The sequence below is a fragment of the Schistocerca americana genome, chromosome 11 (assembly GCF_021461395.2).
Source record: "Schistocerca americana isolate TAMUIC-IGC-003095 chromosome 11, iqSchAmer2.1, whole genome shotgun sequence".
NCBI lineage: Eukaryota > Metazoa > Arthropoda > Insecta > Orthoptera > Acrididae > Schistocerca > Schistocerca americana.
This window is the reverse complement of record NC_060129.1, coordinates 126,001,845-126,025,298: the sequence shown is the minus strand read 5'-3', so window position 1 is coordinate 126,025,298 and position 23,454 is coordinate 126,001,845. Positions and strand designations below refer to the sequence as shown.

General features: G+C 45.2%; 1 protein-coding gene across 1 annotated transcript in view; it reads left to right on the top strand.

Moving 5' to 3' along the window:
• LOC124553366 (odorant receptor Or2-like) overlaps window positions 1-23,454 on the top strand; it is a 122,297-nt gene that overhangs the window by 84,653 nt on the left and 14,190 nt on the right. Inside the window, exon 4 of the mRNA XM_047127238.1 lies at window positions 3,267-3,422. Within this exon, the coding sequence (XP_046983194.1) occupies window positions 3,267-3,422 (156 nt within the window). The remainder of the gene's footprint in view (window positions 1-3,266; window positions 3,423-23,454) is intronic.

The window sequence follows — 23,454 nt, the reverse complement described above, 5'->3', positions numbered from 1 at the left end:
GCGGCTGAGCACACAATCATCACCAAACGTCACGCGCAAGAGATCTTTCACGCGTCTAGCAATATAGGGTGGAGCGCCATCCTGCATAAACATCGTACGTTCCAGCAGGTGTTTATCAGCCAGGCTGGGGATGATGCGATTCTGTAACATATCGGCGTACCTCTCACCCGTCACGGTAGCAGTTACAAAACCAGAATCACGCATTTCCTCGAAGAAAAAAGGCCCGATAACGGTAGATGTGGTAAATCCAACCCATACCGTGACTTTCTCGTCGTGCAGTGGAGTTTCCACGACAGTTCTAGGATTTTCGGTAGCCCAGATTCTGCAGTTGTGGGCGTTGACAGACCCTCGGAGCGCAAAATGAGCTTCTTCGGTCCACAACACGTACGTACTGGGGTACGCCCCAGTGCCAACCAAACAGTAGTGTATGGAATGCCGGTGCGACGTGCGACTGCACGAACGCTGACTTCCCCGTGCATAGACGAATCCGCTACAGTCTCCATTTCTTCCTGAACTGTCTCAGCAGCATTACGCCTCGTGCTCGGTCGGCCACTACAGGGTCTATCGTCTAAACAACCCGTGGCTTCGAACTTCGAAATCATTCTCGCCACAGCTTGTAAGAGGTCCGAGCAGATGTAATTTCGATGTATTGCTCACGCGCTGCCTGCGATATGTAAGGTATAAGAGAATCTCTGACCAGAGAGCAGTGTTGACTGCAGTAGGAACTGTGTAGCTGTAGCAGTAAGTTGTTGCTAGTCTGGAGTCCGCTCTGGTCTGGTCTGGTGTATCGTGTTGGCTGGCCCGGTCGCGGTGCAGCGATGCCGGAGCCTGAGTATTATTGTATAAGGTAAAAAGCAGCCTCGCGCATATGTAGTAATGTTATCTCAAGTCCCATGTAAATGTTTTAAAACTCTCGTAATAATAATCTTTCTCATAAAAAGCAATTTTTAACAACCATTCATTTCAATTTAAAGAATTTACTAATTTCTCCAATCCATGATCATCCCGATTATTGCAAAAGAAAAATCAGTTGTTTCCCTTTCATAAATGACAAATCTGTCGGCCAGCATTGCACAGGGCTGTGCCAGGAAAATTTATTGTAAGAGCAGATATATATATATATATATATATATATATATATATATATATGCGTTATCCGGCGACTTCATTGAGGTAAGAATTTTTCTTTTTTATTCAGAATGATCGTTCAGGGCCATGACGCAGCACTGCTGACGTCCAAAATTTATCAGGTTAAATTCACAGTCAATTATTGAAAAGTTATAAGTGAGCGACAATTTAATTGAGAGGTTAGTTACATTGTATTATTACCAGGTTACTGAATTTATTTTTTTGTTGGGACGTTACACTGAATGTGAACGACATAATTATAATTTTTACTGTTGGGTGGTTACAGTAAAATATTTTCTGTTGAGGTTACACTAAATGTGAATGAAAATTTTGTGGGGAGGTTACACTGACTTACTGCTACAGTTCCACAGTTCCTACTGCAGTCAACACTGCTCCCTGGTCAGAGACCTTGCATATCACAGGCAGCGCATGAGGAATACATCGAAATTACATCTGCTCGGACCTCTTACAATGTGTGTCAATTTTTACCTCTGTATCTACAGGGTGTTTCAAAAATGACCGGTATATTTGAAACGGCAATAAAAACTAAACGAGCAGCGATAGAAATACACCGTTTGTTGCAATATGCTTGGGACAACAGTACATTTTCAGGCAGATAAACTTTCGAAATTACAGTAGTTACAATTTTCAACAACAGATGGCGCTGCGGTCTGGGAAACTCTATAGTACGATATTTTCCACATATGCATAGCAATAATATGGCGTAGTCTCTGAATGAAATTACCCGAAACCTTTGACAACGTGTCTGGCGGAATGGCTTCACATGCAGATGAGATGTACTGCTTCAGCTGTTCAATTGTTTCTGGATTCTGGCGGTACACCTGGTCTTTCAAGTGTCCCCACAGAAAGAAGTCACAGGGGTTCATGTCTGGCGAATAGGGAGGCCAATCCACGCCGCCTCCTGTATGTTTCGGATAGCCCAAAGCAATCACACGATCATCGAAATATTCATTCAGGAAATTAAAGACGTCGGCCGTGCGATGTGGCCGGGCACCATCTTGTATAAACCACGAGGTGTTCGCAGTGTCGTCTAAGGCAGTTTGTACCGCCACAAATTCACGAAGAATGTCCAGATAGCGCGATGCAGTAATCGTTTCGGATCTGAAAAATGGGCCAATGATTACTTTGGAAGAAATGGCGGCCCAGACCAGTACTTCTTGAGGATGCAGGGACGATGGGACTGCAACATGGGGCTTTTCGGTTCCCCATATGCGCCAGTTCTGTTTATTGACGAAGCTGTCCAGGTAAAAATAAGCTTCGTCAGTAAACCAAATGCTGCCCATATGCATATCGCCGTCATCAATCCTGTGCACTATATCGTTAGCGAATGTCTCTCGTGCAGCAATGGTAGCAGCCCTGAGGGGTTGCCGCGTTTGAATTTTGTACGGATAGAGGTGTAAACTCTGGCGCATGAGACGATACGTGGACGTTGGCGTCATTTGGACCGCAGCTGCAACACGGCGAACGGAAACCCTAGGCCGCTGTCGGATCACCTGCTGCACTAGCTGCGCGTTGCCCTCTGTGGTTGCCGTACGGGGTCGCCCTACCTTTCCAGCACGTTCATCCGTCACGATCCCAGTCCGTTGAAATTTTTCAAAAAGATCCTTTATTGTATCGCTTTTCGGTCCTTTGGTTACATTAAACCTCCGTTGAAAACTCCATCTTGTTGCAACAACACTGTGTTCTAGGCGGTGGAATTCCAACACCAGAAAAATCCTCTGTTGTAAGGAATAAACCATGTTGTCTACAGCACACTTGCACGTTGTGAACAGCACACGCTTACAGCAGAAAGACGACGTACAGAATGGCGCACCCACAGACTGCGTTGTCTTCTATATCTTTCACATCACTTGCAGCGCCATCTGTTGTTGAAAATTGTAACTACTGTAATTTCGAAAGTTTGTCCGCCTGAAAATGTACTGTTGTCCCAAGCATATTGCAACAAACGGTGTATTTCTATCGCTGCTCGTTTAGTTTTTATTGCCGTTTCAAATATACCGGTCATTTTTGAAACACCCTGTAGATTATTCCTTGGTTTATTAAGTTTTCGATTTATACTGACTTTTTGATCACCCAGTACTTGAGTAATAAGACTGACGAAGTTGAAAATGTTGCAGAGCGAGCGCCTCGTGGAGTCTGTCGGAGGATGCGGCTGGCTGGAGGCCGAGGCTGGGGTGCGGCGCGCGCTGCTCGTGATGCTGACGCAGGCCACCAGGCCGCTCACCGTCCACGTGGGCAAGGTGGCCGCGCTCTCCAGGAGCTCCTTCCTGCAGGTAGCAGCTCCGCTCCACCAGTACACCGAGCCAGCATTGTGCTATCATCTCCATATCGCGCCCTCCTCTTGTGGTCGCCATTATAATACTGTCAGTCTTACAATCATTCTCATATCATCAGTACTCTGGGTCACACTGTCATACGAGTCTACACATATTTGAGAGGATGGCAATTTGTGATTGTATTATCACCATCTTACCATTATACACTCCTGGAAATTGAAATAAGAACACCGTGAATTCATTGTCCCAGGAAGGGGAAACTTTATTGACACATTCCTGGGGTCAGATACATCACATGATCACACTGACAGAACCACAGGCACATAGACACAGGCAACAGAGCATGCACAATGTCGGCACTAGTACAGTGTATATCCACCTTTCGCAGCAATGCAGGCTGCTATTCTCCCCATGGAGACGATCGTAGAGATGCTGGATGTAGTCCTGTGCAACGGCTTGCCATGCCATTTCCACCTGGCGCCTCAGTTGGACCAGCGTTCGTGCTGGACGTGCAGACCGCGTGAGACGACGCTTCATCCAGTCCCAAACTTGCTCAATGGGGGACGGATCCGGAGATCTTGCTGGCCAGGGTAGTTGACTTACACCTTCTAGAGCACGTTGGGTGGCACGGGATACATGCGGACGTGCATTGTCCTGTTGGAACAGCAAGTTCCCTTGCCGGTCTAGGAATGGTAGAACGATGGGTTCGATGACGGTTTGGATGTACCGTGCACTATTCAGTGTCCCCTCGACGATCACCAGTGGTGTACGGCCAGTGTAGGAGATCGCTCCCCACACCATGATGCCGGGTGTTGGCCCTGTGTGCCTCGGTCGTATGCAGTCCTGATTGTGGCGCTCACCTGCACAGCGCCAAACACGCATACGACCATCATTGGCACCAAGGCAGAAGCGACTCTCATCGCTGAAGACGACATGTCTCCATTCGTCCCTCCATTCACGCCTGTCGCGACACCACTGGAGGCGGGCTGCACGATGTTGGGGCGTGAGCGGAAGACGGCCTAACGGTGTGCGGGACCGTAGCCCAGCTTCATGGAGACGGTTGCGAATGGTCCTTGCCGATACCCCAGGAGCAACAGTGTCCCTAATTTGCTGGGAAGTGGCGGTGCGGTCCCCTACGGCACTGTGTAGGATCCTACGGTCTTGGCGTGCATCCGTACGTCGCTGCGGTCCGGTCCCAGGTCGACGGGCACGTGCACCTTCCGCCGACCACTGGCGACAACATCGATGTACTGTGGAGACCTCACGCCCCACGTGTTGAGCAATTCGGCGGTACGTCCACCCGGCCTCCCGCATGCCCACTATACGCCCTCGCTCAAAGTCCGTCAACTGCACATACGGTTCACGTCCACGCTGTCGCGGCATGCTACCAGTGTTAAAGACTGCGATGGAGCTCCGTATGCCACGGCAAACTGGCTGACACTGACGGCGGCGGTGCACAAATGCTGTGCAGCTAGCGCCATTCGACGGCCAACACCGCGGTTCCTGGTGTGTCCGCTGTGCCGTGCGTGTGATCATTGCTTGTACAGCCCTCTCGCAGTGTCCGGAGCAAGTATGGTGGGTCTGACACACCACCGTCAATGTGTTCTTTTTTGCATTTCCAGGAGTGTACCTATCTCACACAATCATCATCTCGTAATCCCGACATATCCTCATCACATCATAATCATTAGCAACATAACATCGGCAAGATCATCACGCTGTGGAAGGGGTCTGGATTCACATTAGGGAGTAGCTCACCTCATAATCACATCTCTACCATCTTATCGCTATTCTGAGATTATTATGTCTTTTTCATATTACTTCCTATTGTCATGATAATATACACATCAAAAAAGTTTTGCATCACCCCACTTGCCAGAACTCCTGAAGATTGGTGTTGACTGTGGATACTGTATCACAGTATCTTCAACTATTGAGGGATGTCACTATACCTGCCCAAAGATGTGAACAACAATGCATGAGCAGCGCCTATTAGACAGAGGGGGCCCAACAGCCGATCAGTTCCAGTCATTCCTCCAGGAAGGACGTACACACCTCGTGTTGACTGTAGATCAACCATGCCTAGACAGTCAATACTTCAGATCGTTCGCATCTGCATTGTTACGTTGTGCTAGGAAGGGATCTCAACAAGGAAAGTGTCCAGGAGTCTCGGAGTGCACCAAAGTGATGTTGTTAAGTCATGGAGAAGATACAGAGAGACAGGAACTGTGGATGACATGCTTCGCCCAAGCCACCCAAGGGCTATTACTGCACTGGATGAACGCTACCTAAGGATTATAGCTCGGAGGAATCCTAACAGCAACGCCACAAAGCTGAATGGCGCTTTTCGTGCAACCACAGGACGTCGTGTTACGACTGTGTGCAACAGGCTGCATGTTGCGCAACTTCACACCCAGAGTCCATGACGAGGTCCATCTTTGCAACCACGACACCATTCAGCGCGATACGGATGGGCCCAACAACATGCAGCATCAACTGCTGAGGATTGGCATCACGTTCTCTTCACCAATGAGTGTCACATATGCCTTCAACCAGACAATCATCAGAGATGTGTTTGGAGGCAGCCCGGTCAGGCTGAACGCCTTAGGCATTATATGGAGGTGACATACGCCGCTGGTGGTCATGGAAGGTGCCATAATGGCTGTACAATATGTGAATGCCATCCTCCGACCGATAGTGCAACCATATCGGCAGCATATTGGCGAGGCATTCGCCTTCAGAGACAACAATTCGCGTCCCATCGTGCACATCTTGTGAATGACTTCCTTCAGGATAACAACATCGCTCGACTATAGTGGCCAGCATGTTCTCCAGACATGAACCCTATCGAACATGCCTGGCACTGCACTCCGTCGTTAGGCCACAAGTGGCCTATCGGAAACATCCGACCGCCGTGTCATTGTGGATGCGGATAGGAGGGGCATGTGGTCAGCACACCACTATCGCGGTCGTTACGATGGTTGTCTTTGACTAGAGCTGCTGCTATTCGGTCGAGTACCTCCTCAGTTTGCATCACGAGGCTGATTGCACCCCGAAAAATGGCAAAAGTGCATGGCAGCTTGGATCGTCACCCATCCAAGTGTCGGCCACGCCTGACAGCACGTAATATCGGTGATCTGACGAAAACTGGTGTATCCACTGTGAAAGTCCGTTGCTGAACATTCCTGGGATAGATTGAAAAGGGCTCTTTTTGGACAATGTGACCCACCAACGACTCTGATGGATCTACACCGAATCACCATTGAGGAATGGACAATCTGGACCAATAGTGCATTGATGAACTTGTGGACAGTATGCCACGACGAATACATGCATGCATCAATGCAAGAGGACGTGCTACTGGGCATTAGGGGTACAGGTATGTGCAGCAATCTGGACCAGCACCTCTGAAGGTCTCACTATATGGTGGTACAACATGCAATGCGTGGTTTTCATGAGCAATAGAAAGGGTGGACATGATGTTTATGTTCATCTCTATTCCAATTTTCTGTGCAGGTTCTGGAACTCTCGGAACCGAGGTGATGCAAAACTTTTTTTGATGTGTGTATTATCACCATCATATTATCGTGATCACATCATCGTCATCACATCATTGTTTTATCGCTATACGCATATCGTCGCCAAGCAGATTGGTAAGAGTGTGGATACACGTTTGGAAGTGTGATAATTCAACATCATATCATCACTATCATTATTATAACAATATACCATAATCATTTCATCATCTTATCATCTCACGACATTTCAGTATTATCATGTCATCAACAAGTAAGGTGACAGTGGAAAGAGACTGGATTTGTGAGAGTATTCGAATTTGTGAGAGTGATGATTCATAATCGAATCATCTTCTTATCAGCAGTCAAACAACTTGACATGTAAAGGGTGACCAAAAATTTTCCTTTCGAAGACTGTACAGTCCAGAATTGGTATGCCAATCAGGTAAAATTGCCGTGAGCATTGAGGGAATTGTCCTACCGACGCACCAGGTTGAAGATACCCATTTGGTAAAAACCCGTATCCTGCTGCATGAAGAAGTTCGTAACTGTCTGGTGCACATCCCCGCCCGACAGGAAGAGTCGACACTTCAAAGCTTTTTTTAAGAGATTGAGGGCCTCATAATGACATGGGGAGGGTTAAGGAGTATAGTGTGGGTGCTAGAGTGTCTCCCACTTGGGTTAGCATAGCTTCTGCGTTAGAACATTTGCAACATGGGGATCTGTGTTATCATGAAGCAGTAGCACCACTTGGTGTATTATTCCACAGAGGTGGTTTCCGACAGACATGCTGCCCCATACACATTCTTCATTCTGAGATGGATGTCTACCACTGTTTGTGTTTTGGTAGCCATGAAAAGAATAACAGCATTATATGCCTGTTTCGACACATTTCTTAATAACGTCACCATAGTTCACGTTTCCGCATTTACCGGACACATGTTGGAGAGACACAAATGCTGCACTAATCACTTGTCTACGTATTGGTGCCTATAGAGGGTTTTAGTAAATTCTCATTACAGATTTCTACAAAATTTTGAGGGGAGTGAGTAGGTAGTACTGGGTGCACATTAAATCCGGGAACACTTTCAGTTATTTATTGCACATGAACTAAACATTGTACCGATGTCATGCATTCTGCATTTTGAAGAGAAAATCTGAAAGTCTTTTTACATACATTTGATATGCGAACCATGAGTGACCCAGCAGAAGTCTATACGGTAATCGAATCCTTGTCACACCCGTCCCAGCACGGCATCATCGACTGTGGCAGTTGCCTCCCATTTTCTCTCCCGGAGCTCTGCTACATCACGTGGTAGAGGCGGTGCACACACCAGATCTTTAATGTGTCCCCACAGAAAAAAGTCACACGGAGTGAGATCTGGTGATTGGGGAGGCCATTTCGTAGAACAGCTGTCCCCTTCTGTAGCACGGCCGATCCATCGATGTAGCAGCTCCGTGTTCAGGTACCCACGGACTTCACGGCGAAAATGGGGTGGAGCCCCGTCCTGCTGAAAGATGAACAGAGAGTCTACTGCATTTGAGGCATCAGCCATTCCTGCAACATCTCCAAGTAGGAATATCTAGTGACAGAGCTCTTGACGAAGAAGAATGGCCCGTATAGTTTTCGATGTGACAAGCCACAAAAATAATTTACCTTTGGGGAATCACGCTCAAATTCAATGCATTTGTGTGGCTACTTTGTACCCCAGATTTGACAATTATGCCTCCTCACTTCCCCATCAGTGTGAAAAGTGGCTTCATCGCTAAAAATTAAACAATCAACAATGCCGTCCCCATCCTCATTCAGTTGTTGCAACTGCGAACAAAACTCAAAACGCTTGTCTCTGTCGTCGTCATTGAGCTTCTGCACTAGCTCCAATTTGAATGGTTTCATAGACATCTTCTGTCGCAGGACTTTCCACACTGTCATTGGAGCCATTTTGAGTTCACAGGATGCACGATGCACCGATTTCTTTGGACTCCTTACGAATGTCTCTCGTACCCGGTGCACATCCACTTCACTCGCACTGGGACGTCCGCTTCTCTTTGCCGGGCACAAGCAACCCACCGTAACGAATCTGTTGTGCCAGTGGTAAATGGCCTTCCTTGTTGGTGGCTTCTTACTGTATTTGGTTCTAAACAGTCGTCGAATAGCTGTAGCACACAGAAAGTTCACTCCACACCTGAACTCGCCATGGTTGCGACTAACGCTAACGGATGATTATCAAACTACGCTGTGGCGTTATACATAAAAAAAACTTTCAGCGTTTCTGTTCAAAATGACACATGTATGATATCTGTACAGTGTTTGGTTTTTGTGCAATAAATATTTGAAAGTGTTCCTGGACTTTATGTACACCCTGTATTTTGAATGGGAACCCATATCCGAAAACCTACCATCTCCACACTACAACCATTTGAAAACATATTGGTAGCGTGACCAGTCTTACAAATAACTGATTAGACGTGACTTAGTTTGTTTTACGATCCCACCCACTAATATCCAAAGAAATTGCCCGTATTCTCGTTGACAAATTCTCTTCAACAGGATACAGTATGGCCTCTTCCAGTCTGAGTGGGCAGCATCTCCTTGGGGCACCATACCCAAGCTTGCCGACACTAAAGGCACCATTTCTCGAACTGTTGCGTTATTTGTGTCGAAAAGAGCATGCATTGGACTACCACGCTACATGCTTATCTAGGAAATATGTTTTCAAACGACAGCAGCATGTGTATGGTACATATGCGGACATGTGTCCCTATTCTAAATGTTATCTACTTACTCCCCTCTACAAGCTCTAGAAGTTTGTAACAGGAATTTTCGAACATTCTGTATATACCTGCACTGGAGTTGGACCATGCTGCATATAAGCTGTAGCAATGCCCTCAAACCGAAAAGTTTTGATCGTTCATTATAAAAAACTCATTGTAAAAATCATTATCATCACATCCTTATCATTTCTGCATATCATCACAATCTCATCAGCTTCTCATCTACTTACATCGTCATGTCAAAATATCACCAACAGGCAAGGTTGCGCAGTGGTAGCAGACTGGATATGACTTGAGGTCATTATCAAATCATCATCTCCCCCACATCAAGTCATTACCACCCTCACATCAAATCATCACCATGACTTCACCATTGCCATCATATTTTCATCTCATATCGTTATCATAATGTAAACAACATGTTAACATCATCCTCATCTCACCATCGTCCACCCCCAGTAGCTGAGTGGTCAGTGCGACAGAATGTCAATCCTCAGGGCCCGCGTTCGATTCCCGGCTGGGTCGGAGATTTTCTCCGCTCAGGGACTGGGTGTTATGTTGTCCTAATCATCATGATTTCATCCCCATCGACGCGCAAGTCGCCGAAGTGGCGTCAAATCGAAAGACTTGCACCCGGCGAACGGTCTACCCGATGGGAGGCCCTAGTCACACGACGTTTATTATCTCACCATCAAATCGTAACTAAGTATGGTAGGGCAGTGTTAAGAGGTCCCCATCTAGTCACTCATATATCGAATTTGCATCGTTTCCTTAAACTGCCTTTGACAAGTTTGGAATGCACCCTTGGATGAATTCTTACTTTCTCTCATCAGCCCGCTCAAATTCTAGCTAGTGTTCTATCTCCAAAGGGTTCTTTGTTGAAGGGACGCCAGTCCTGACTCCCCTTCCTATTCAGGCCATCGTCATCCACGCTGTATAACGTCGAATGCTGTATAAAAGGCGCTCTCCATACATCATGGTATCCGCCCTGAATATTTTCTGACATCACCAATCCACCCCTCATTGGGTCGCTGACCCAGTCCTGTCTCATCTCTCAGAGTCGAACCGAGAACTCCCACGCACCTGTCTACAGTCTCATCCACTTCGATTTAATTTCCACCGAGGTCACAGTTATGGCTCCACACCAGTCTGTCCCCTTGGACCACTGCCTCGCTGCCCCTTTTGGTAGTTCATGTCGCAACTTTGCGTTACTCGTTGAGCAAGTTCCAACTGTTGATTGGTTTTCGCATTAAAAGACCACGCTTCACTGGCATTACTAGTAACCGATAGATACAGTGAGAGATGTGTAAAGCAGAACACAAAATTGCAGACATTGGGGCTTTTAGAATGAAATTTTCACTCTGCAGCGGAGTGTGCGCTGATATGAAACTTCCTGGCAGAAAGGATATTGCGGAGTTCGAGTCTCAGTCCTGCACACAGTTTTAATCTGCCAGGAAGTTTCATATCAGTGCACACTCCGCTGCAGAGTGAAAATTTCATTCTGGAAACATCCTCCAGGCTGTGGCTAAGCCATGTCTCCACAATATCCTTTCTTTCATGAGTGCTATTTCTGCAAGGTTCGCAGGAGAGCTTCTGTAAAGTTTGGAAGGTAGGAGACGAGGTACTGGCAGAAGTAAAGCTGTGAGGACGGGGCGTGTGAGTCGTGCTTGGGTAGCTCAGTTGGTAGAGTACTTGCCCACGAAGGCAAAGGTCCCAAGTTCGAGTCTCGGTCCGGCACACAGTTTTAATCTGCCAGGAAGTTTCATTGGGGCTTTTGTATAATAATAAAAACTGAACTAAAGTCAGTGTGAGCAGGTCTCGGAAGGCCCTAATGGTACTGATGGACCGCCGAGTCATCCTCACCGTTAGGCGTCACCAGATGTGGGTACAGAGAGCATGTGGTCAGCACACTGCAGTCCAGGCCGTTGTCAATTTTCATGACCGGAGCCGCCACTTCTCAACTAAGTAGCTCCTCAATTTGTCTCACGAGGGCTCCGAGCACCCCGCTTGCCAACACCTCTCGGCAGACTGGATGGTGGCCCATTAAAGTGCTAGCCAAGTCCAGCAGTGATTGACTACGGTGATCTGATGGGAACCCGTGTTACCACTGTCTCAAGACCTTTGGCCTTTGTCTAATAATGTTGGTACGATTTTTAATTCACTGTGACATGAGCGCAAAAATATACTCATCAACACTGTTTGCAATTGTGACTGATTGCTCGAATGTTTTCTGTTTGCAGTTCTTTAAACACCCACTTCCCCATTGCGACTTCATAATAGTTACTTTCACTCACGCTACAGTTAAAGCAAATGAACTTCAGTTTAGTTATTACTAGCGTCATCAGTTTCAAATACAGATAATACACAACAGAATTCACACTGCAATAATAACTTCAGAGTTTATGTGAACCATGATTGAAGATATTTCAAACAAGGAGAACAGAGCTGAAATCTAGCGGATAACACATCTGAATGAAGTTACTGTAGTTTACTTCACACAGACTGCAGTAAATTGCTTTTCCATCCTATTGTTAACGCTCTGCTGGCCACTGAAGGAAGCATAGCAAAGAACGAAATTTAAACTGTGAGGAAGACATGATTAAATTTGTAGGTGATCCGGGGTACACATGGTGTGAAATTTAGTACACAGAGCTGCAACCTCTGACAGCAGTTATGGTCTTAATTGAGATGGAGATCGAATGAAACTCAGCGTGGGTGGCAGGCACAGTGTGCTGTGTTACCTCTGTGCCAGAGTTTATGTCATAGTGGCTGGCCAGCACTGCCATGCCAGTTTCTCAGCAACCCATGGCCAGATGTTTTCAGAGGGTGAGTGGTCTCGAGAAAATGCTGGCCGTGGCAACAGTCCGACAGCTGCTGCATTGAGGTAGGTCAGCACAACACGTGCACCATGTGGTCTTGTGTTATCTTGTTGAAGCATAACGTCACAGAGACCTTAAATGTAAGGCAGTCACCAGCCTCAACATGCCAGAAATGTAATGGCTACTATCCAGATTGTCGGCTCTGGGAACCAGATGCAATGGTGTTGTCGACTCTGCGGGTATTCATCCTACCATATGATGCTGACATACGCAACAAAGCGATGTACATTCTCACTAGAGGCTCCACACACGGACGCATTTATTGCAATGCTGTATGCAGCACAAGGAATCACATATAAAATTCGACATGGCGCCACTCCTGTGTCAAGTAAGATTATGTGCATCACTGTCAGTGCGCATCTCTCTGTTGCCACGTTAATGGAAGCCACAACAATAGTCGCCGTGCTGGCAAAGCACGTTGTTTCAGAAGGCGTTGCACTGTCGAAGTGTATACTTGTTTTGCTGACTCAAGGCACATAACATAACTGTGTAATACTGTGAGGCCGAACTAAGAGTTGTCTCTGTCCTCTCTTGTGCTAGTCATGTGGGGCCACTAACATCTTGCTTGGCGTTGAGTAAAGCTCTTCTGGATCCATCAGTTCTACATTCGCACGATAAGTGTCCGATCCCAAAGGACATGAACAGAAGTATAATCGAACAATACAATCTTGATAGCTGATGATCATTTCACTATCGAATTTTGATATGTGCTGGTAAAAATTACTCGTTTTTACTTGATGCTTAATGCAATCTTTTTACAAAGAAACAACATTCAAAGGCGATTTTCGAAAGGTAAACTGCCTGTGTAATGTTTCCTAAGATAAAGAATCTAGTTTCTTTGTGCGGTTACACTATGGGATCAAAAGTATCCAGACACCCCCAAAAACATAGGTTTTTCATATTAGGTGTATTGTGCTGCCACCTACTGCCAGGTATTACATATCAGGGACTTCAGTAGTCATTAGACTTCCTGAGAGAGCAGAATGGGGGCGCTCTGCAAAACTCACAGACTTCGAATGTGATTGGGTGTCACTTGTGTCATACCTCTAAACGCGAGATTTCCACACTCCTAAATATTCCTACGTCCACTGTTTCTGATGTGATAATGAAGTTCCTGAAGGGACACCTACAGCACTCTAGCGTACAGGCCGACCTCGTCTGATGACTGACAGAGGCTGCCGACAGAAGAAGAGGGTCGTAATGTGTAATAGGCAGGCATCTATCCAGAACATCACACAGGAATTCCAAACTGCAAGTACTATGACAGTTAGGGGTGGGGTGAGAAAACTTGATGATCGAGCGGCTGCTCATAAGACACACATAACGCCGGTAAATGCCAAACGACGCCTCGCTCGGTATAAGGAGCGTAAACATTGGACGATTGGACAGTGGGAAAACGTCGTGTGGAGTGAGGAATCACGATACACAATATGGCGATCCGATGGCAGGGTGTGGGCATGGCAAATGCCCGGTGAACGTCATCTGCCAGCGTGTGTAGTGCCAACAGTAAAATTCGGAGGCAGGGTGTGGTCGTGTTTTTCATGGAGGGGGCTTGCATCCCTTGTTGTTTTCGTGCTACTATCACAGCACAGGCCTACATTGATGTTTTAATCACCTTCTTGACTCCCACTGCTGAAGATACTTCGGGGATGGCGATTTTATCTTTCAGCACGATCGAGCACCTCTTCATAATGCACGACCTGTGGCGGAGTGGTTACACGACAATAACATCCCTGCAATGGACTGGTCTGCACAGAGTCCTGCCCTAAATCCTATAGAACACCTTTGGGATTTTTGGATTGCCGACTTTTTGCCAGGTCACACCAGCCGATATTGATACCTCTCATTGGTGCATCACTCCATGAAGAATGGGCTTCCATTCCCCAAGAAACCTTCCAGCTCCTGACTGAACATATGTCTGCGAGAGTGGAAGCTGTCATCTACCCTAAGTGTGGGGAAACACTATATTGAATTCCAGCATTACCGATGTAGGGTGCCACGAACTTATAGGTCAGCTTCAGCCAGGTGTCCAGATACTTTCGATCACATAGTGTATGTTGAAATGAGAATTATTTGCATACTCAGGCATGTATCGACATTTGTGCGTATCTCCGCCATGATGCGCTTCATCTACATCCACACGACTACTCTACAATTCAGAATTAAGTGCCTGGCGGAGGCTTTTTTGAACCATTTTCAGACTATTTCTCTGTCATATCAGTGTGTGGAGCTTCTTCTTTCCGACGTGTCCAAAAACACAGACACCACATGGAATCCACAGACGCTATATATATTTTTGAAAGAACAGACACCACACATTCATATAACTGACTCGCCTCAATGGACCATGAATCTACCCATCACCTTCATTGTGGATGCACAATTACTTTAGACCCCCTGTGGGAATCTCAAAGTAGAGCATGGAGGACATGGGTGGCAGTGTGGGTCAACAGGGTGGTGTGCCAAGATAGTCAATGCAGTTGCTATAAATACTCTGTCTGTAGTGTGCAGTGATTAATACAGCCGCCTAGCAACCAGGAGATCCCACGTTTGAAACCCGTTCTGGCACACGTTTCCACTCAGCTCATTAAGTCCTGATAAATAATCCCTTTCGATTTATTCCCCCCCCCCCCCCTCCACATCTAGTTCACACGATATTTCTCTATCGTTCCTCTCCCTAACAGCGCTCGAGGAGAATGAGCACTTATACTTTCCTTGCAAGCTCTAATATTTCTTATTTCACACACATCAAAAAAAGTTCTGCATCACTTCTGTTCTGAGAGTTTCGGAACCTGTACAGAAATTTGGTATAGACATCAACATAAACATCATTTCCACCCTTTTTACAGCTCATGAAAACTCCACATTGCATGCTGTACCGCCATACAGCGAGACCTTGGAGGGAGGTGTTGGTCCAGACTGCTGTACACACCAGTATCTCCGATACCAAATAGCACATCCCCCTGCGTGGATGCATTCTTGTATTCGTCATGGCATATATCCACAAGTTCATCAAGGCACTGTTGGTCCAGATTGTCCCACTTCTCAATGGCGATTTGGCGTAGATCTCTCAGAGTGGTTGGTGGATCACGTCGTCCATAAATAGCCCTTTTCAATCTAACCCAGGCATGTTCTATAGGGTTCATGTCTGGAGAACATGCTGGCCAGTCTAGTCGACCGATGTCGTTGTCGTGAAGGAAGTCATTCACAAGATGGGCACGATGGGGACATGGAGACGAATGCCTCGCCTACATGCTGCCGATAAGGTTTCACTATCGATCGGAGGATGGCATTCACGCATCGTACAGCCGTTACGGCGCCTTCGATGACCACGAGCAGTGTACGTCGGCCCCACATAATGCCACCCCAAAACAGTGGGGAACCTCCACCTTGCTGCACTCTCTGGACAGTGTGTCTAAAGGCGTTCAGCCTGACAGGGTCTCCGACGATTTTCTGGTTGGATGCATATTCGACACTCATCGTGAGGAGAACATGATGCCAATCCTGAGCAGTCCATTCGGCATGTTGTTGGGCCCATTTGTACCGCGCTGCATGGTGTCATGGTTGCAAACATGGACCTCTCCATGGACGTTGGGAGTGAAGGTGCACGCCATGCAGCCTATTGCGCACAGTTTGAGTCATAACACGACGCCCTGTGGCTGCACGAAAAGCATTATTCAACATGATGGCGTTACTGTCAGGGTTCCTCCGATCCATAATCCGTAGGTAGAGGCCATCCACTGCAGTAGTAACCCTTGGGCAGCCTGAGCGAGGCATGTCATCGACAGTTCCTGTCTCTCTGTATCTCTTCCATGTCCGAACAACATCGCCTTGGTTCACTCCGAGACGCCTGAACATTGTTGAGAGCCCTTCCTGGCACAAAGTAACATTGAAGACGCGATCGAACTGCAGTATTTACCGTCTAGGCATGGTTAGACAACTCGATCTGTGCACCTCCTTCCTGGTGGAATGACTGGAACTGATTGGCTGTCGAACCCCCTCTGACTAAAAGACGCTGCTCATGCATGGTTGTTTACACAACGTCTATCTTCAGGAGTTCTGGGAACTGGGGTGATGCAAAACTTTTCTTGATGTGTGTAGTACTATGATAATTTCGCTCAATGCAGGGTAGTGATGATAAAATATTGTCACATACAGAGGAGAAAATTGGTGATTGGAATGTGAAAAGATTCCGCCATAACGAAAAACGCCTTTATTTCAGTTATTGCTACTCCAACTCAGGTATCATATCTGTGACACTCTCTTCCCTTCTTAGCTATAATATAAAACAAGCCGCCCTCCTTTGAGCTTTTTCGATATCCTCCGTCATCCTGTCTCATGTGGAACGCATGTCACGTAGCAATACTCCTGGAGACCAAGGATAAGTGTAGTGAAGGCAGTGTCTCTAGTTGACTTCTTATATTTCCTGAGTGTTATATCAATAAATCGCACTCTTTGGTTCGCTATTTCCCACAACATTGTCTATGTGATTGTTCTAGTTTAAGTTGTTTGTAACTTTAATTCCTAGGTATTTAGTTCAGCTGACCACCTTAGAGTTTTGTGATTTACCGTGTAACCTAAATTTAACGGTTTTCTTTTAGTACACAAGAATGCCTTGTATCATTTCTGTTTCACTTGATGGCTTTCCATCAGTTACTACAATGGCTCAATGGCTCTGAGCACTATGCGACTTAACTTCTGAGGTCATCAGTCGCCTAGAACTTAGAACTAATTAAACCTAACTAACCTAAGGACATCACACACATCCATGCCCGAGGCAGGATTCGAACCTGCGACCGTAGCGGTCGCTCGTCTCCAGACTGTAGCGCCTAGAACCGCACGGCCACTCCGGCCGGCTCACTTACTACAGACTTTGACTTTACTGGCAGGAAATCATGAATCCATTTGCACAACGGACACGCTACCCTGTAGGCACGGAGTTCAATAAGAAATCTTTCCTAAGGAACCGTATCAAAAGCCTTTTCGGCATCTAGAAGTTGGGAATGAGTTTCAGAGCCCATGTCGATAGCACTCATTACTTCGTGTGAATAAAGAGCTATTTGTGTTTCACAAGAACGATATTTTCTGAATCTGTACTTAGTAAATCGTTTTCTTCGAGATACTTCATGACGTTCGAACACAGTATATGTTTCAAAATCCCACTGCAAGTCGGCGTCAGTGATATGGGTCTGTAAGTCAGCTGATTACTCTTATTTCCTTTCTTGATCAATGATATGACTTCTGTATCTTTCCCCTTCCTTTGACATGGACCTTGTGTCGAGCGATTGGTTGTATATGATTGCTAAATATGGTGCCATTGTATCAGCACACTCTGAAAGGAATCTGATTGGTATACCATCTGGACTGAAGACTTGCCTGTGTTAAGTGATTTAAGGTGCTTCGCTACACCGAGAATATCTACACCTAAGTTACTCATATTGGGAGCTGTTCTTCATTAGAATTATGAAACATTTACTTCATCTTCTTTGGTGTCGGAATTTCGTAAAAATGTCGTTGGTAATATTTGCACTGATATCGCTCGGTGACCTGAGGTATTGGGTGTGTCTTGCAGCTGGTGTACTTTACATATGACCGGATTCTCTATCAGATTTCGAGACATAGTTTTTTTCGTGGAACCTATTAAAGTCATCCTGCACTGAAGTCCGTTCTAAGTTTCGAGCTTTAGTATAAAAAAAAAAATAAAATAAAAAATAAAAAAACCGCTAATCTTGGAGATTTCGTGAGTTGATAAATTTGACATGCTTTTTACATTGATTCTGCAAGTGTTCTGACCTGTTTTGTGTACCACATGGGTTCAGAATCATTTTTAGTAGTTTATTAGGTATAAATCTCCCAACTGCCACTAATACAATTTCTCTGAACTCAGCCCACAACTGGTCTACACTTACATAGTCAGGTTGGTAAGAGTGGAGACTGTTTGCTAGGAAGGTGCCAAGCGATTTTTTATCTGCTTTCTTAAATAGGTAAATTTCGGTTTTATTTTTATGCACTTGGATGTTGCGGCAGTCAATCCCGATACAACGATCTTATGGTCACTAATCACTGTATCTGACATGATGCTATCTATTTGCTCAGGATTATTTGCTGCTAAGAGTTCAAGTACGTTTTCATAATCATTTACAGTTCAAATGGGCTCCTGAATTAACAGCTCAAAATAAGTTTCTAAGAAAGCTTGTAGTATGTTTTCGGGCGATCTTTTACACCGACTACCAGCTCTGGACATGTATTTTCACCAACATATTGAGGGTAGAGTGAAGTCATCACCAGCTAATGTATAATTATATGAATGGGGTACCTATTTGGAATGAGACTCAACTTTTCTTTGAAATGTTCAGCAACAGAGTCATCTGTGTCAGAGGTGGGGACAGTAAAAGGAGACAGTTATCAATTTATTCTGGTTGTCTAGTATAACCTCTACCAATACCAACTCACAGGGGCTACGTAATTCAATTTCACTACAAGAGAAACTGCTACTATCAGCGACAAACTGTATTTAATCTATCCTTTCTGAACACTGTCAGGTCCTTTGTAAAAATTAGCTTTAGCCAGCATTTTATACCTCTAGCAATTGGAGCTTCAGTGCTTTCTAGTAGCAGTTGGAGCTCTGGTTCTTTCCCAATACAGATAGAACGGTTTACAACTGCGACATTGATGGCTGCTATGTCTACCCTCTTCCTGTGTTTGTCCTGCATCCTTTCAGACTGAAGCCCTTTCTCTACTTTTCTCTACTTTCCTGAGACCCTCTAACCTTCGGTTCGCGACCAGTTCAAGACATAAAAACAAGGTTTTTGGCAAACGGAAGTATGCAAAGGGACTCATAATTTTGTTCTGCGATTATCACTCATAACTCTTGTATCAACTGAGGTACTGACACAAATACACTATGTGATCAGAAGTATTCGAACACGCCTAAAAACATACGTTTTGCATATTAGGTGCCTTGTGCTGCCACCTACTGCCGGTTCTCCATATCAGTGACCGCAGTAGTCATTAGACATCGTGAGAGAGAAGAATGGGGCGCTCCCCAGAACTCACGGACTTTGAATGTAGTCTCAGGTGATCGAGTGTCACTTGTGTCATAAGTCTGTACGCGAGATTTCCACACTCCTAACCATCCCTAGATCCACTGTTTCCGATGTGATAGTGAAGTGGAAATGTGAAGGGACACGTACAGCACAAAAGCGTACAGGCTGACCTCGTCTGTTGACTGACAGCGACCGCCGACAGTTGAAGAGGGTCGTAATAGACAGAAATCTACCCAGGCCATCACACAGGAGTTCCAGACTGCATCAGGATCCATTGCAAGTACTATGAGAGTAAGGCGGAAGGTGAGAAAACTTGGATTTCATGGTCGAGCGGCTGCTCGTAAGCTACACATCACGCCAGTAAATGCCAAACAACGCCTCGCTTGGTGTAAGGAGTGTAAACATTGATGGATCAAACAGTGGAAAAACTTTGTGTGGAGTGACGAATCACGGTACACAATGTGGCGATCCAATGGCAGGGTGTGGGTATGGCGAATGCCCGGTGAACGTCATCTGCCAGCGTGTGTAGTGCCAACATTAAAATTCGGAGGTGATGGTGTTGTGGTGTGGTTGTGTTTTTCATGAAGGGGACTTGCACCCCTTGTTGTTTTGCGTGGCACTATCACAGCACAGGCCTACATTGATGTTTTAAGCACCTTCTTGCTTCCCACTGTTAAGAGCAATTCGGGGATGGCGATTGCATCTTTCAACACGATCGAGCACCTGTTCATAATGCACGGCCTATGGCGGAGTGGTTACACGACAATAACATCCCTGTAATGGACTGGCCTGCACAGAGTCCTGACCTGAATCCTATAGAACACCTTTGGGATGTTTTGGAACGCCGACTTCGTGCCAGGCCTCACCGACCGACATCGATACCTCTCCTCAGCATTCTATGAAGAATGGGTTCTCATTCCTCAAGAAACTTTCCAGCACCTCATTGAACGTAGGCCTGCGAGAGTGGAAGCTGTCATCAAGGCTAAGGGGTGGGCCAACACCATATTGAATTCCTGCATTACCGATGAAGGCACCACGAACTTGTAAATCATTTTTTTCAAGTGTCTGTATGCTTTTGATCACACAGTGTATATATTCCCTCTTTCTGTGTTCGTCCGGCATTATTTCAGACTGAAGCCCTTTTCTGTATTTTCCTGAGACCCTCTAAGTCTTGGTTCGCGAACAGTTCAAGACATAAAAACAAGATTTCTGTCAAACGGAAGTATGCAAATGGGCTCATAATTTTGTTCTGCGATTATCACTCATAACTCTTGTATCAACTGAGGTACTGACACAAATATGTTATTGTTAGATAGTACGATGTACATTTTTTTAATTGTGCTCGAAAACAGTTTTCCTTTTTTTTATTATATCCGACGACAGCTAGTGTTTTTATTTATACGTGTGGCTTCATCTGTGATCTGTTGCCAGCTCAACATCGCACATGAAACCTTCGATAATGATAGAAGGTAAGTACTGAAGTAAAAATTATGCAAAGGCTGAGACTTGAACATGGGTCCCCTGCTTACTATGTCGATGGGCTAACCATACACCGCCTGGACATAGTGGTTGCAGGGCTGTAGTCCATTGCCCTACCCAACGCTTGCTGCAGTTCACACCATCAGCCCATTTTTCCTGACTTAATATCGTTGGTATTGCCAGGACTCTCCAATACTGGAACAGCATCCCAATTTTTGTGCATAATTGTGAAACCCTGCCTGTACCTCAGGCACAGGTGATCAACAATGGATATGATGTGATTATATTTTCCTGAAGACATACGAGGTGTTATTGGAAAGTTCCAAGAATGGATCTACTACCGTTTACTAGTTTGGCGTGCAGGTTAACGCGGAGGGTGGGGAGTGAGTCATTGCCTACTCCTTGAACGCCCTCTGTCAGGAAACTGCGTTTCCTTTATTCATTTCGTTGTGGCAGCTGGTTGCGTGCGGGTCTGTTAGGGCTTGTTGCGGGATTCTGTCTGCGCGAAAATAGACGTAGAATCGGAGCAACGAGTTTCTGTGAAATTTTGTTTTAAAGCCGGCAAATGAACTTCAGAGATTTACGAACTATTAAAAACAGTTTTGGAGGTAATTGTATGAGCCAGTCAAATGTTTTTCTCAGGTTCAACAGATTTAAAAATGGCCGCAAATCATGTGAAGATGAACCACGGACCGTCCGTCGTTCCACTTCAAAAACGAATGAAAATGTTGCGAAAGTTCGCGACTTCGTGCGCTCTGTTCGTAGACTTACAACTAGGGATATTGCTGATGAACATGTTTCTACGCAGTTCAGTCAATTTTAAATGAAGATCTGAACAGGCGTCGAGTGTCCGCAAAATTCATTCCTAAAGTGTTGTCAAGTCGCCAGAGACAATACCGACTTCAAGTGTGTCAAGAACTGATTAATCGGACTAAAAATGACCCAGATTTGTTAAACAGGGTAATTACAGGTGACGCATCGTGGGTATATGGATATGATCCTGAAACAGTTTACAGTGGAAGACTCTAGGTTCACCACGACCGAAAAAAGCACGGCAAAGTCGGTCGAAGGTGAAGAAAATGTTGGTGATTTTTTCCGGTTCTACTGGTATTGCGCATCATGAATTTACTCCTGGAGGACATACAGTTGACCAGGAATACTACAAATGTGTCCTTGAGCATTTGCGCCAAAAAATGCGGAAGAAAAGGCCTGCATTGTGGGAAGACAGGAGTTGGGTGCTGCACCGTGACAATGCTCTGGTTCATCGTGCCTTCTCCATCGTTGAATTTTTGACCAAATTCCAAATTCCTGTGCTTCCACAACCACCATATTCCCCTGATTTGGCCCCTGCGGACTTGTAACTGTTTCGTAAACTAAACGTTTCTTGAGAAGGAAGTGATTGGACTCGATTGAAGACATCCAGGCAAGTATGGAGGTCGTCCTTAACCCGTTAAGTACCAGTGTCCTATTTTGAGGACAGAGCACATATTCATTTATAAATACACAATAAATTATTAATTTGCATCTATTACTGTTCTACGACATTTTTTGATGCTTTTTATAACAAATGTATGATTAGAGGAAATTAAAAGCAATAAATCCTACCTTTAATTGATTATTGAATACTAAGGCACACTTTTCGTTATTACAGGTATTTACTTTATCGTCAATTTAGTAATATTTGAAATATGTGGCAAAGATCTTTTTGCGATTATTTACAGTCAACAATGTGTCTTTTAATCTACTTGCATTGTTAGCTCAATTGGAGTTATATTCATTGTTTTCCATTGTTATAAAATTTGGTGTACTCGAAATAGGACACTGGGACTTGGTGTTATCATTTCAGTAACTTGCATTGCTGCACGTTCCAATATGAAACTCTGCTACTGCTGATGTATTTTCTTTTTAGAACGTGGTAATTTTACCAGATTTTGTTGCTGAGGTAAGTAACGACCCCTCTTTTACATATAAATTACAGGATATGAAGTTACTTTGAAATTTACAGTGTATTATGTAAGTATATTTATGAATATCGTACCCATTAGTAAATAATACAGTTCGAGATGGACAGTTTATCCGAGGCCATCCTATTAGATTTGGCTAAAAGTTGTGATCTCTTTGTGGAGCAAGTGGCTACTGTTTCAAATTTGATTTATACTGTGGAAAGGATCCAGAAGATACTGCAAGGGATGACCTACTATTGGGATCAAGAGTAGTCCTAAACATTGCTGCATTGAAAAACCCGAGAATCATTGTGTGTACTTTGACAATTTCTTCACTGGTAGAGATCTTCTGATTCATCTGAGAAATTTGGGTTTTCGAGCAACTGGGACTG